This window comes from Rhinoderma darwinii, chromosome 1, assembly GCF_050947455.1.
Source record: "Rhinoderma darwinii isolate aRhiDar2 chromosome 1, aRhiDar2.hap1, whole genome shotgun sequence".
NCBI classification, from domain to species: domain Eukaryota; kingdom Metazoa; phylum Chordata; class Amphibia; order Anura; family Rhinodermatidae; genus Rhinoderma; species Rhinoderma darwinii.
Genome location: NC_134687.1, coordinates 363,221,269 through 363,236,259, shown reverse-complemented (window position 1 = coordinate 363,236,259; position 14,991 = coordinate 363,221,269). Strand labels below are relative to the sequence as shown.

At 41.2% G+C, this 14,991-nt stretch overlaps 1 protein-coding gene across 2 annotated transcripts in view; it reads right to left on the bottom strand.

Annotated features, from left to right (window-relative positions):
• BRD10 (bromodomain containing 10) overlaps window positions 1–14,991 on the bottom strand; it is an 88,822-nt gene that overhangs the window by 21,552 nt on the left and 52,279 nt on the right. For both annotated transcript variants that reach the window (XM_075827329.1, XM_075827337.1), the window contains 4 exons: window positions 12,568–12,647; window positions 11,548–11,637; window positions 6,846–6,961; window positions 921–1,087 (listed from right to left, as the gene is read on the bottom strand). In XM_075827329.1, the coding sequence (XP_075683444.1) occupies window positions 921–1,087; window positions 6,846–6,961; window positions 11,548–11,637; window positions 12,568–12,647 (453 nt within the window). The remainder of the gene's footprint in view (window positions 1–920; window positions 1,088–6,845; window positions 6,962–11,547; window positions 11,638–12,567; window positions 12,648–14,991) is intronic.

The following is a 14,991-nucleotide window of genomic DNA, read 5'->3' as shown; positions in this document are numbered from 1 at the left end:
TTTATTTAACGGATTGTAATTTTTTTTTTAAGTCCCATCAGGACACTTCACTATGCGATCTGCTGATCGCATATATAATGCTTTGGTATACTTAGTATACCAAAGCATTATTTCCTGTCAGTGTAAAACTGACAGGCAATCTGTTAGGTCATGCCTCCGGCATCGCCTAACAGGCAGATGCTGAAGGCAGACCTGGGGGTCTTTGTTAGACCCCCGGCTGTCATGGAAACCCGACGGCGACCCGCGATTTGTTTGCGGGGGCGCCGATCGGGTGACAGAGGGAGCTCCCTTCCTCTGTCAAACACATTAAATGCCACTGTCACTATTGACAGCAGCATTTAATGGGTTAAACTGCCGGAATCGGCGCGCGCTTCGATTCCGGCAGTTGCAGCAGGAGACCGGCTGTGTATAACAGCCGGGCTCCTGCCGCTGATCGCATGGGTACGCTGTCCGTACCCGCGCGATCACAGGACGGATATATCCGTCCTCCTGCGCGAACTAGCAGCTGCTGAGGACGGATATATCCGTCCTTCGGCGTTAAGGAGTTAAGGGGATAAAAAAAACATGCCAACATAAAAGTATACCTTATTCAATGTTTATTATTAACTAATTTGTGTGGCATGAACATCCGTCTTACAAGCAGAGAAATTAATATTTTAGAACTGCTAATTTTTCAAAACGTTATATACATTTTGGTGTTTTCCACAAATAAATACAGAATGTATCAAAACATACCACTTACAAAGTACAATGTGTCACAAAAACAAACAAAGCACCATCTCAGAATCACTTGGATGAGTAAAAGCATGAAATAGTTATTCCCACATTAAACATGTCAGATTTGAAAAAATGGGGTTGAGTCAATAAGGCCAAAAACTGCCTGCGTTGGGAAGGGGTTAAAGAAAATTCTGAATTCATACCAGGAGAGTCTTTTTTCTGCATTTCCTGTTGACCGGGAACATAGGTTTTAGAAACAGAATTCGGACACTTGTTAGCCTCACAATCTTTACGATTACAGGATTCCCCGATAAGTTGTTCGGAATTTGTCAGCCGAAGTAAATCATCGTAATCCCTTCTGAGGCGTGCTCTGCATAAAGACAGAAAAGACATAGAATAGAATAAACTCTTTCAATTATTTTTTAATACAATCGGCTGTCACACTCTCTAGCAGCATGTATATTACAATAATGGTAACTACTGAATCACAGTTTCCTGTGATTTGCACAACCACGCAGCTTACAAACTCCTCCTACTTAGGGAAAATCTGACCTGCGCTTTTCTTAGAGAGCGGGCAGAGCGCTCATAAAAAGAAAAACTCTGTCCGATCAAAGAGAACTGTGGCGGGTCGATTATGTTGCAACTGCACGTTCCCCTCTATCTCATCCCTGTACTCATCTTTATGAGTGCAGGGAGAAGACAGGTAGCTGAACGATAAGTGTTTAGCTTCCAGTTAGAGGAACTACGCCGGAGCCTGGAGGGGTGAAGAACCCACTGGACACTGGGTATGCCACACTACCCCTTTCATCAGGGATACGGACATTAACCATGTCTGCCATAGACCACCAAGTATGCATACATTACCCTAAACCACCAGATATGCAGGCATTCACATCTGCTCTAGACTTCTACGGATACAGACATTACCCCTTCCTCACCCTAGACTACCAGGGATGCTTATTATAAACCCCTTCCCTAGACCATCACAAATCCTGGCAGTAACCACTTCTTTGCCCTAGACCACCAGGGATACAAACAGTAAACGCTTCAGTGCCATATAGGTCCTTCTCAATGAATTAAAATATCAAAAAGTTAATTTCAGTAATTCAATTCAAGAAGTGAAACTCATTATATGGATTCATTACACACATAGTGATCTATTTCCAGCATTTTTGAAGATTATGGCTAACCGTTAAATTTGTTCTGTTTCACCATAACTTTTGATTGAGCGGTGTGAGGGCTTATTTTAGCAGGACCAGCTGTAGTTTTTATTGACACACACGATTTTTTGATCACTTTTTATTTCATTTTTTTTTTAGCGCTAAGGTTACCATAAATCATCATGTGTATATATATTATTTTTTTTTCTTTACACATTTAATTAGTTAGCCTAGGGAACTTGAACCAGCGATTGTAAGATCGCTTGTACAATACACTGCAATACAAATGTATTGCAGTATATTGTAATTTTTACAGGCTCACGCCAAGCCCTGCCGGAGGCATGGCTTAGCAGAGGCAGAGATCCACAGGATAGGTCATAAAGGTAAGATAGGTGCGGGTCCCAGCTCTGGGACCTGCACCTATGTCTAGAAAGGGGTCCCCTAAACCCCGTTCTAGCTTTTTGTGCTCATGCCGACTCCCGGCCACTTACTGATTACATGTTCAGGAGTTACGGAAACAGCTTAACTTGCTGGTTTCCGTAACTCCCAATAGTGGTTACGGAAACAGCGTAGCTAGCATGCTATGCTGCTTCCTAAACTGCCATTCACTATTATGGGAGTTACGGAAACAGCGTAGCTGAGCGAGTTACGCTGTTTCCGTAACTCCCGACCATATACAGTGAAGGAAATAAGTATTTGATCCCTTGTTGATTTTATAAGTTTGCCCACTGTCAAAGACACGAACAGTCTAGAATTTTTAGGCTAGGTTAATTTTACCAGTGAGAGATAGATTATATAAAAATAAAAAAAAACAGAAAATGACATTGTCAAAATTATATATATTTATTTGCATTGTGCACAGAGAAATAAGTATTTGATCCCTTTGGCAAACAAGACTTAATACTTGGTGGCAAAACCCTTGTTGGCAAGCACAGCAGTCAGACGTGTTTTGTAGTTGATGAGGTTTGCACACGTTAGAGGGAATTTTGGCCCACTCCTCTTTGCATATCATCTGTAAATCATTACGATTTCGAGGCGGTCGCTTGGCAACTCGGATCTTCAGCTCCCTCCATAAGTTTTCGATGGCATTAAGGTCTGGAGACTGGCTAGGCCACTCCATGACCTTAATGTGCTTCTTATTGAGCCACTCCTTGTTGCCTTGGCTGTATGTTTCGAGTCATTGTCGTGCTGGAAGACTCAACCTCCTTCCCTCCACCAGGACATAAAAAATGGCTGGTGGCTGTCACTCAGGATTTGCCGGTACATGGCTCCATCCATTCTCCCATTGATGCGGTGAAGTAGTCCTGTGCCCTTAGCAGAAAAACACCCCCAAAACATAACGTTTCCACCTCCATGCTTGACAGTGGGGACGGTGTTCTTTGGGTCATAAGCAGCATTTCTCTTCCTCCAAACACGGCGAGTTGAGTTAATGCCAAAGAGCTCAATTTTATTCTCATCTGACCACAGCACCTTCTCCCAATCACTCTCAGAATCATCCAGACGTTCATTAGCAAACTTCAGACGGGCCTGTACATGTGCCTTCTTGAGCAGGGGGACCTTGCGGGCACTGCAGGATTTTAATCCATTACGGCGTAATGTGTTACCAATGGTTTTCTTGGCGACTGTGGTCCCAGCTGCCTTGAGATCATTAACAAGTTCCCCCTGTGTAGTTTTCGGCTGAGCTCTCACCTTCCTCAGGATCAAGGATACCCCATTCCAGCCTTGTGCAGGTCTATGATCTTGTCCCTGACATCCTTAGAAAGCTCTTTGGTCTTGCCCATGTTGTAGAGGTTAGAGTCAGACTGATTAATTGAGTCTGTGGACAGGAGTCTTTTATACAGGTGACCATGTAAGACAGCTGTCTTTAATGCAGGCACCAAGTTGATTTGGAGCGTGTAACTGGTCTGGAGGAAGCTGAACTCTTAATGGTTGGTAGGGGATAAAATACTTATTTCTCTGTGCACAATGCAAATAAATATATATAATTTTGATTATGTGATTTTCTTTTTCTTTTTTTTTTATTTATATAATCTATCTCTCACTGGTAAAATTAACCTATCCTAAAAATTCTAGACTGTTCATGTATTTGACAGTGGGCAAACTTACAAAATCAGCAAGGGATCAAATACTTATTTCCTTCACTGTAATCAGTAAGTGGCAGGAGGCAGCGTGAGCACAAAGAGCTAGAACAGGGTTTAGGGGGCCCCATTCTAGAGATCGGTGCGGAGAAGTGGGACCCGCATCTATATCCTGTGGATATGTCATAAATGTCCCTCATGGGAACACCCCTTTAACTAGTTAAATGGCCAGGAACAGCGCGATCGTTGTTTCTGGCCGTCAGAGCAGCGTGTATCGAGAAGGCTCCCCACGTGAGCCCACTCCAAACATCACCCCTCCCCCCGCTCCAGGCACGTCACGGGCCGGGGTTAAGGAAGCAGTGAGAGAGGTCTGGCGCAGCGGGGCCACTTAACTGCAGACTAGAAGACGCAGGTACTTTTTAGCTAGTTTTATTCTTGCTAAAAAGTGCATTTTATAGTCCACAGCAATATAGATTTGTTACAGTTTTGAATAGTCTGGTTTAGAATAAACAGTGCCCAGGTCCCTAACTGCCCAGAGGAACTTGGCTTCAATAATCATTCAGCTAATCTCTAGCCCAATACCATCTTGAAGGGAGGATTTACACGAGCGTGTGCGTTTCGCGCACGCAAAAAACGCGGCGTTTTGCGTGCGCAAAAGGCACTTAACAGCTCCGTGTGTCATCACCATATGATGCGTGGCTGCGTAATTTTCGCGCAGCCGCCATCATTATGACACTCCGTTTGTATGTTTGTAAAAAGAAAAGCACATAAACAGTCCCACGGAAGTGCTTCCGTGTGGTGCACGTGATATTCACGCACCCATTAACTTCAATGGGTGCGTGATGCGCGAACAGCGCAGAAATATAGGACATGTCGTGCGTTTCACGCAGCGGACAAACACTGCGTGAAAATTACGCACGGCCCCATAGACTAATATAGGTCCGTGCGAGGTGCGTGAAAATCACGCGCGTTGCACGGACATATTACACGCTTGTGTAAATCCTCCCTAAGGATCACAGAATACTGTTAATTTATACCGGTGTGCCAGTTTATCCCCATAGAGGATAGAGTGAAATCAATGTAAGATAGAATTGTGATAATAAAGCATAAAAAGCAAAGCCAAATAAAGTGTTTTAACTGACTGTACTATGTCCTACTGCATGTCATTTACAAAGGAGGAAACTAAAACGCACATACTGTAGTATTGTAGCTACCTAACGATTACCAAAGCTGTAAATTAAAATGTTATGATGCTTCTGTCTTACATAAAATTCTCTTTTCCTCAACTTTATGGATTCAGTGCTTCTAGGGGGAAGTACGGTGTGATATAGCCACACAACACAGTTCTGTATTGTGGTCTGTAATGCACAAATTAACTGGGCACTAACTTTTCAAAGAACTTATGTTAATACACCCGATATAGACTCAACATTGAAATCGCAACACCAAGAAAGAAAAGTTTTGGAATTGTTGAAATCACAGGATCGATAGACATGTTAATTATATGCAAATGATGACAAATGGAAACATTATACTGAATAAATCAAGATGTTTGGAATATTGAGTGTGAACGCCACGTGCAGAAATACACACTTACATGCCTAGGCAGGCTATTAATGAAGTTAACGGTTGTCTAAGGAATGTTATGCCACGCTGAATGCACTTGGCTGCTCCCTTTGCAACATGCGGCCTTGCGTGTCCTGTTGAAAAACGGCTTCTTAGACACTATGGAGAAATGGCTGTACCACTGGACCCACGACCAAATCAATGCAATGCCGAGCTGCTAGAGTACCTGAAATGAAGACTACAGGGGTCCAGCTACCTTAAATTTTTCCACCCCACACCATAACCCCAGGAGTAGGACCGGTGCGACGTTCTCTTGTGAAGGCCTCTTCATGGCGTTGCCCACGTGGTCACCAGATCAATCTCTGGCTGTCAGTACATCCGAGACAAAAGCGGGACTCATCGCTGAAGAGGATAGACCTCCATTGCGGTCTTGCTGTGCACCATGACAGCCATTCTTCCAATCAGACAATCCGTCCGTGCAGAGGTTCGCCTCCTCGCACCTCTTGCTCTCATTCCTGTTTATTGTTGTTCCCCCAACCCCTGGGACATGCAATGTTGAACAGAGTTGACAGCTTGGCCTAGGCACGTAGCGATTTGCCGGAGTGATAAACCAAGGTTTCTCAGTTCAAGAATTCTGTCCCTTTCAGTTTGCGACAAGTGGCGTTAACTGGAACGTCGATGAACAGGAGCCATCGCACAACCATCCCACACCACTGGATCCGATTTTTGATGTTTCATGTAGTAAAAAAACTTTGCTTTTAATCTGGCTTTTTTTTTTTTACCAATCCCACATGCCAGATTGGAGCTAGGTGCTTGAAAATTTAATAATTTGCAGATCTTCACAACACCTGCTACTTCCTAGATTTGCATAACCTTATGGCTTGCCCTTCTGGGTGTTGCAATTTCAATTGTGAGGAGTGTATGTGATAGAGATGGGAGAGCAGGATTCTCCTCTTCTGTGTGTGCAGTGCATAGAAAACATGATAGCCGTTAGGCTGCGACCACTAGCTCAGAGAAAACTGAGAAAGAGAGAGATCGTCCTACCGAGGGGAAAACTGCTAAAAAAAAAAAAAAAATGCAGGATACAAGTCATATAATGGACAGAAATATTGTTATTCCTCATGTACACATGACAGCTTATTTTAAAAAGTAACCTGAAAAGTTAGGTACGCTTTAAAAGTCCTATGTTAGACAGTTGTTACTTTGCTTGACGGATCAAGAAAAGTCAAATAACTACTAATAATATCTTTTCTAATAAAATATTTCGTTTACACAAATAAAGGGTTACTTGACATAAAATGCAATGATGGTAGCACATTATTACCGGTTCTTCTGAAAAGCTTTTAGTAGCTTTGGTTCCCATGGCAATAGCTCGTTTAGTAGACGCGTCAAGGTGCTGTGAAGCTCTTTCACACCTTGTCTCCTGAAGCGCCATTTTCCCTAAAACATTAATACGTTAGACACTTGTTTGAAGAGTGAATCCATCTCTATTTCATATACAATTATGTAAATCATTAATTTCTTAAAAATAGAGTACAATTATTTTACACAGCTCTCCTAAATCCATATCCATCTATAACTGAAAGCTAGAAAAGCATGTGTAAAATTGCATGCCCATTTATAACCCATCAACTATAGCAAGGTACGGTTGATCTTTGCTTTATATTTTATTGCATTAAGTCTACATACATACAAATTCAGGGCTCCAGATGGTTTTGTAAATGTGACCAAAAAAAATTAAAGTGCCTCTAGAATTTTTGCTGCAGTCGCCATTAGGCTTCATTCACATCTGGGTCAGGGTTCCGTCTGAGCTTTCGGTCAGGGGAAACCATGAACGGAGTTCTGACTGAAACAAACGGAAACCGTAGGTTTTAAAGGTGACGGATCCGATGCAAATGGTTTCTGTTTGTCAAGGGTTCCATCGTTTTGGTGGACTCACTACCGTAGTCGACTGCACTATTCATTCTGTCAAAACGACAAAACCCTTACACAACGGTGACAAACGGAAACAATTTGCACCGGATTAGTCACCATTGAAATCAATGGTGATAAAACAGAAACCTATGGTTTCCATTTGTTTCAGTCAGGGTTCTGTTCATCGGTTCCCCTTACGAAAAGCTCCAACGGAACCCATGAACGGAGCCCTGACGCAGAGGTGAACAAAGCCTTGCGCTTATCTTCAGCATGGGACTGCTGAGCAGCTTCAATGGACAACTGAGGTATACTGAAGCCGCTCAGTGATCCTAAACCGGCAGCTCAGGAAAGCATTGGACTGGCTCATGGCGAGATTCTATAGAAAGCATCAGCTGCGCTTCCCCTGGGCAGCATAGACTGCTATGGAGAGGAATATAAGTGGTGAGCCGGGACTGAGGGCTGTGTGATCAATCAGAAAAGCCGAGGTGGGAGGATGTTGAGGAGCACAGTCCACATGATGATGATGATGATGTACCTGTAGGGCAATGAGAGTGCCGCACAGTGGGAGACAAGTATATGGGGGGGGGGCTCAATCGTCTTAGCAGCTCTAATGCCCAATTATAGCAGGATCTGTGCCCTATATAAAATGGCAGTAGGTGTGTGTGTGTGTGTGTATATATATATATATATATATACACACACACACACACACACACACACACACACACACACACACACTGAATAGGTGCATGAAATAGAAAATCTACTAATGTAAGTGCTGTATTTAAACCATGGCTATACGATTACTACAATCTCATAAAAGGCACATGATTCCAGAACTACCCCACCTTCCAAAAACCAAATCTATATATAGTTTTTTCTATATTTTACAAGTAAAAAATAAAATGTATTTTGTGTCGCCAAATTCTGAGAGCCATAACTTTTTTATTTTTCCATCGGTTAAGTGGTATGAGGGCTTGTTTTTTGCGGGATAAGCGGTCATTTTTAATGATACCATTTTGGGCTACATGCAACGTTTTGATCACTTTTTATTTAATCTTTTATGGGAGATGGTGACCAAAAAATAGCGATTCTGGAAATCACAAATATATATATATATTTTTTTTTTACGGTGTACACCGTGTGGGTTAAATAATGATATATTGTAATAGTTCAGAATTTTACGGATGCAGTGATACCAATTATATTTTTTACTATGCTCTAGGGGGAAAATTGGAAAAAGGGGGTTCCCTGGCATAATACTCTAGTCATCAGCTGCTATGTTATAATGCCTGGGCAGTATTATGCCAGGGAACTACCCAACCAGCAATTCCTTGAGGCTCTATTCACTCTCAAGACACTTCGGTAAAATTACTGTGTGAGTAAGTGACCGCACAGCGTGATCTCGCTATGCTGGGAGTACAAATGGACATAAATGGAGAGAAGTGTATGACGCTGATTGGTTACTGATTGGTCAGCGTCATACACTTGTCTTTACAATGCCCACTTGGTCAAAAGGTAAAAAACACCCAGTTGGGAATTCAGAAACTAATTAGCATAAATCTAAAATTGTTCATAACTTGCTCAATAATGATAGTTTTTGAAAATAAAAACCACAGTTATCTACATTACAGCGCCGATCAGATTACGTAGGAGATGGGGCACTTATAATCTGGTGACAGAGCCTCTTTAACCCCTTACCCCCCACAGCCATTTTTCAGATTTTCATTTTCATTTTTTTTCCTCCCCACATTCCAAAAGCCATTACTTTTTTAATTTTCCGTTGATATAGTACTATGAGGGCTTGATTTCTGCGGGACGAGTTGTAGTTTTTTGTAGCACGGTTTATTGTGCCATATAATGTACTAGAAAAAATTTGTGGGGTAGAAAATGAAAAAAACAGCGATTCCTCCAATGTTTTATTCTGTCAATACAATTACGGTGATACCAAATCTATATGTAGTTTTTTCTATATTTTACAAGTAAAAACCTAAGGTGTAAAAAATAAAATTTATTTTGTGTCGCCAAATTGTGAGAGCCATAACTTTTTTTTTTTTCCGTCAATTAAGTGGTATGAGGGCTTATTTTTTGCGGGATAAGCTGTAGTTTTTAATGCTAGCATCTTTGGGTACATGTGACGTTTTGATCACTTACTTCATTTTTTGTGGGAGATGGTGACCAAAAAATAGAGATTCTGGTGTTTACATTTTTATTCTTTTTACAGGGTACTCCGTGTGGGTTAAATAATGATATATTGTAATAGTTAAGAATTTTACGGATGCGGCGATACAAACTATATTTTTTATTTTACTATGCTCTAGGGGGAAAATTGGTGTAATGTCCGTGGCTGCGGGCTGTCAGCTCCCACCTCCCCCTGACAGACGCAGCCACGAGTCGGCAAGCGCTGGCCCCAGCCTCCTCCTCCTCAGTAGACGCCAGCGCTCGCATCCACTCACCTCTGCTGGACCCCGTAGGGTGCGCGCGCTCGTGCCCGCTCTTAAAGGGGCAGCGCGTGCACCGGACCCCATGGACTTACTTTGACCCGTGAGTACCCTGGACTATAAAAGAGGGGTCCAGCCCCCTAGTTCTATGCCTGAGCGTTGTTGTGTTCCCTATAGTTTGTCTATGTGATGGCCTCCTAGTGCGTTTCCTGTTCCAGTCACTGTCCCTATACTTGTTTCTAGTTCCTGTTCCTAGCAATTCATACCATCCTGGTCGAGCACTGTGCTGTGCCAAAGTCGTGCTGCGCTATATCCACGTCTGACCTGCTTCACCTCGCCTGACGTCCGCCTGCTACCCAAGTCCCAGCCGAGCCTGCCCTGCTGCTGCCTGAGCTGCCACATGTACCTATAGAACTATAGACAAATCACCTGCTCCCTGTTGGCCAGCTGCCTTACCGCCAAGGCGGTACCGCCCAGTGGGTCCACAGACCCTTCGTGACAATTGGAAAAGGGGGGTTTTTGAACTTTTAATATTTTTTTTTTTTTTTTTTTTACATAAAACAAAAAACTTTTTACTAATTTTAACTTTTTTTTTAGTCCCCCTAGGGGACTTCAACCAGCGATCGTTAGATCGCTTGCACTATATACTGCAATACTAATGTATTGCAGTATATCGTGATTCTGACAGGCTTTTATTAAGCCCTGCCGGAGGCAGAGCTTAATAGGAGCACAAAGATGGCAGACTAATAAAATTTACAAAGTTTATTAACACACGCTAAAATACACATTTTTATTTATAAAATAGGAGCACAAAAAAACAAACACTTTCAAACATTTACATAGCCTTTAATATATTGTTCTCTTTAGAAGCAGGAGTTATAGTGCAGCAGGGATTCAGGCTCCTCATTTTCAACTGTCGGTAAAGGGTGGGATCCTGATGTTGGCAGTTCCTAATGGAGGATGAGCGGATGCCTGCCATCAAACCAATTTTCCTATATTAACTTAAAAACGCAAAATTTAAATCTGGGCGGCATTAATGGACATCAGAAGGCACGCATGTTAAGCCTTCTCTTCATCATCTGTTAATGGTCTTGTGCTTTAAGTTAATGTAGGAAGTTTACAGTGCTGTCTTGTATATCCCTGCCACACCACAATGCTCCCCTCCTGCCGCAGGGAATAAGAATGCATGTGGCTATTGTTGGTTAGTCGTGTGTGTGTGCGCGTATTCACATCTTTATAAGTTAGTAATATATATATTACGATCATTATTTCTGTGTATAGCGTATGGCTGTATTATTTGTGTTTACAGTGTATGGCGTCACTACCCATGCGTAGGGTATATGACGGCAATAATTGCATGTACAGTATTTGTGGGATCAGTTGTGTACACTATACGATGGCATTTATACAGTTTATAGTGACAATATATCACAGCATTAGTTGTGTGTACATTGTATCGTATTATCCATGTGTACAGTATATGGCAATGTATACACGTTTTTAATTTAACAACTAACAACGTTGATTTTTAATTTGGCGCCCACAAAAAAAAATAATAATTTGGTTCCTACATTTTTATACTTCGGAGCCAAAAGGTGCACAAGTGATTTCATTTTTTTTGCCTGGAGCCCTGCGTATTATGACACTTACAATATTAAAAGACAACCTTACCAATTTCTTTCTATTGTTTTCCATACATTTCAGCTCTCCATCTATTTTATTTATCAGTTCCCTGAGTTCATGAAGATTGGTGCAAACAAGCTGAAAATAAAATAAGAACACATAACCAAAATTTGCCCAAAAAAATAAATCTATTCCGGTTTTTCTCATGTTTGTATGAGTCTACTATCGGTACTGTGATTTCCCTCAACTTTCCATTATATTGGCCCTAAGGAATAGTGAAAATACATTTTGAGTGCCTGTCTGAAAACATTCAGTGGTGCAGAGTAACGTTGGCACTATATAAATAATACACACTCTGCATAGCAAGCTTGGATTACCAGGCAGGAAATCATGTCTGTTGTGCTGACATCTAGTGACCAGTATCAATACTACAAAATCCCATACATTTTATATAGATAATTACAATAAAAAAAAAAAAAAAAAAAAGAAATAACTTCAAAAAAAATATCCAGTGCCTTTGCATATGTGCAAATTTTTAGTCTCCATGTGACTTGCAAAACCAATTTGCAGTGAGAATTTAGGAGTGTCAGAGACGTGTGAATAGTTATGCATTCAATTATTTTAGGTTTAATAACCCTAGTGTTTAGTTCACTTTGTCAAGATCTGATTTTCACCCTTGATTAGTGTGAGAAAAAAAAAAAGCCCCACTAAAACCCAAGTGATTCAATAAAAGCCAAATAATAAAACATGAAAAAGTTCAAGAGGGGAGTGTGAATATTTTTACATGCACTATATACAGTACACACCGTGAACTATGAGGCAAAGGTTGGGAGTCCATTTAATTAGGATTGCTTATATCAGGAGAAAGAAATCCACTTGTCTGCATTATACAGAGTGAGATTGATGATGCAGTGAGATTCGCCAGCTACTTGAACGCATATAGTAACGTAGGTGCACAAGGACCGCATGATTCCAGATAGCAGTTGAAAAAGATGGTCATTTACCCTTTGTCTAAACTGTATTTTTAAAAATCAAACGTCTGATAGGAGGTTCAAGAAAGTAACTTACCTGGAATTCAGGCGAAGCTGGTAAAGATGCAGACATTTTCCTCTTCTTGATCACTGTTTTCTTAGATACAGATTTTTTTCCTTCCAAAAATCAAGAATAGCTTTATAAGAAAACTGTACAGACATAACAAAAGGCGCACACAAGATGAATAGCATAGGTTTGCCTAAAAAAAAACAGGTGGGATACAAGATTTGCTAACCAATAAGAATATCCTTTTCTACGCTTATGGTCGTGTTAACAGATACTAGTTTGTATTAAGAAAAAACAATAATTGAGAATGACTTAAAAACAAATTGAATGTTGTACGTCCGTCCCCGGTGAAGGATTGCATGACGCAGGGAACGTTGGCTAAACCTATGTCCATACTGTATAGACAATTGTTGCGTTTCTTTTCTAACAAACTTGATAGAGGTCTGGACCGATGGTCCCTGGCTCTTTCCTCTGTGTCTACGGATGATCATAAAGAAATGCTGAGCGCTTTGACTGGTTCTTTACTATTGACAATAGACCGCTTTATTCTAATAATTGTTTCTTCATCAGATACATTATACCCCTTGCAACTTGTTTAGGATGGGAAAATACATACTCCTATCTGTCCGCGATGTCAAAGAGCAGATGGTTCCTTTTTACCTATGTTCTGGGAATGTCCGGTTATTTCTAATGTCTGGACTGAGGTTTTAGAATTTATTGAACTACAAGTTGGACTTTCTCGCATATTTGACCCCATAATCTGTCTCTTACTACTGGTGGATGATCTTATATATACTGAAGTTACCAGATCCCTTATGACACTTTTATTGCTTTATGCAAAGAAAAGCATCCTCATGCATTGGAAGAACCCCAAGGTTCTCACATTGTCAGCATGGACTACGTTGGTGAACTCTAATGTTCCACTCTTTAAACTCACATATGAAGCGTGCGGATGCCCAGATACATTTCTCAAAATATGGCATTCCTGGATAGCCAACCCCCATACTAGTCAATAGTTTTGACCTCCGTTATGATATATGCCTAACAGCTTTATTTGGAGTTTGGGGATGCGAAGTCTTCCATTCCTCCACTGGGTTTCTCATATGAGCTGCATTTATCAGGTCTTTTTTCGATCTCTGTAATGAAAATCTGTTTGTTAGGGTTTTGTTTTTGTTCTGTGTTTGTATAAGCAAATCAATATATGAAGAAATGTATCCTTGAATTTTTGTTAATACCGGACCGTGTCAACTGGATACTCTTGGATTACTTATTGTGTATGATGTGCATCTTTTGTACCTGTACCAATTCGTTGAGGTCTTACTAAAAATTGCTTTAAAAAAAAATAATAATTTAAAATGTAAAGAACTGGCTTATACCAGTACATAAAGTGTACCTTCAGTACTTGCCAATGACTAAAGCCATCTGCACATCTGCGTTAGAGGCTCAGCTCAACTCAACCCTTTGCAGATTTCATCACATTTGATGAAAAACCACCCTGCATGCAGAAACCTTTTTTTCTTTCAAAACGACGGACGCTTCTGTAAATCAATAGGGTTCGTCGGGCGCCGCTGGTATCCGTTGTGCGATGGATCCGGCAATGCGTCGTGTCTTCCATTATACAAGAAGCCATGATAAAGATGTCAAAGGAACCCGAGTACACCATGTGTCAGAGGACTGACCAAACAGCTGTATGCAAGAAACAAGTGGAAACGCCAAATACCTACATCAGGGTGGATCTAGGGTGCATTGCGTAGGTACAAGTATGGGATCGCCCTTATCAGGGTGGCTATTCCTCAGTGTTAGGCAGGGCGTTACAATATATTGGAACAGGGATAGTTCCCCACATCAAAACACTTTTTCAATCCCCTGCCTTGATACATAAGTTATATTCACTTGGGACTGGTGTTTTACACTAATTTTGCATATTAAAGCTATTAAGGCATATTAAGCCGTGGCCATCTCTATGGGGGAAAAAAAGTTACATCATCTGTTTTAGAAGAGGTTCTGTCTGGAAACGTCTGCACTATATTAATTCATTAATATAACTTGAGGGTAATCATTAATGGAGATGAATAAACTTTAATGTTTATTACATTTTTCTTAAATTAATTATGCAGAATGAACTGTCTGGAGGGCGCCAAGGTACCAGATTATCAGCAAAGCTAAAGCACTGGATGCTTGCTAAATATACTTTCTACCTGCTCCAGAGCCATCTCAGTGGCTGGCCCTCAGCTAATGCAGATGAGTGAAGCATACCAGCGTTACATGCTATCACTAAAGCCAAGAAGCCAATGTGCTGGCACTGAAACTAATGTGCTGATGCTTATAATAAGATCCCATTGGCATGCCTGACTGACTCTTCAACATCAGCTGAGTACCTGCCGGGGAGCAAGAGGTGCCATGAACCTGACGAGGGGGACATGTCCCGGGCTAGAAGTTAAACTTCCTACCAAT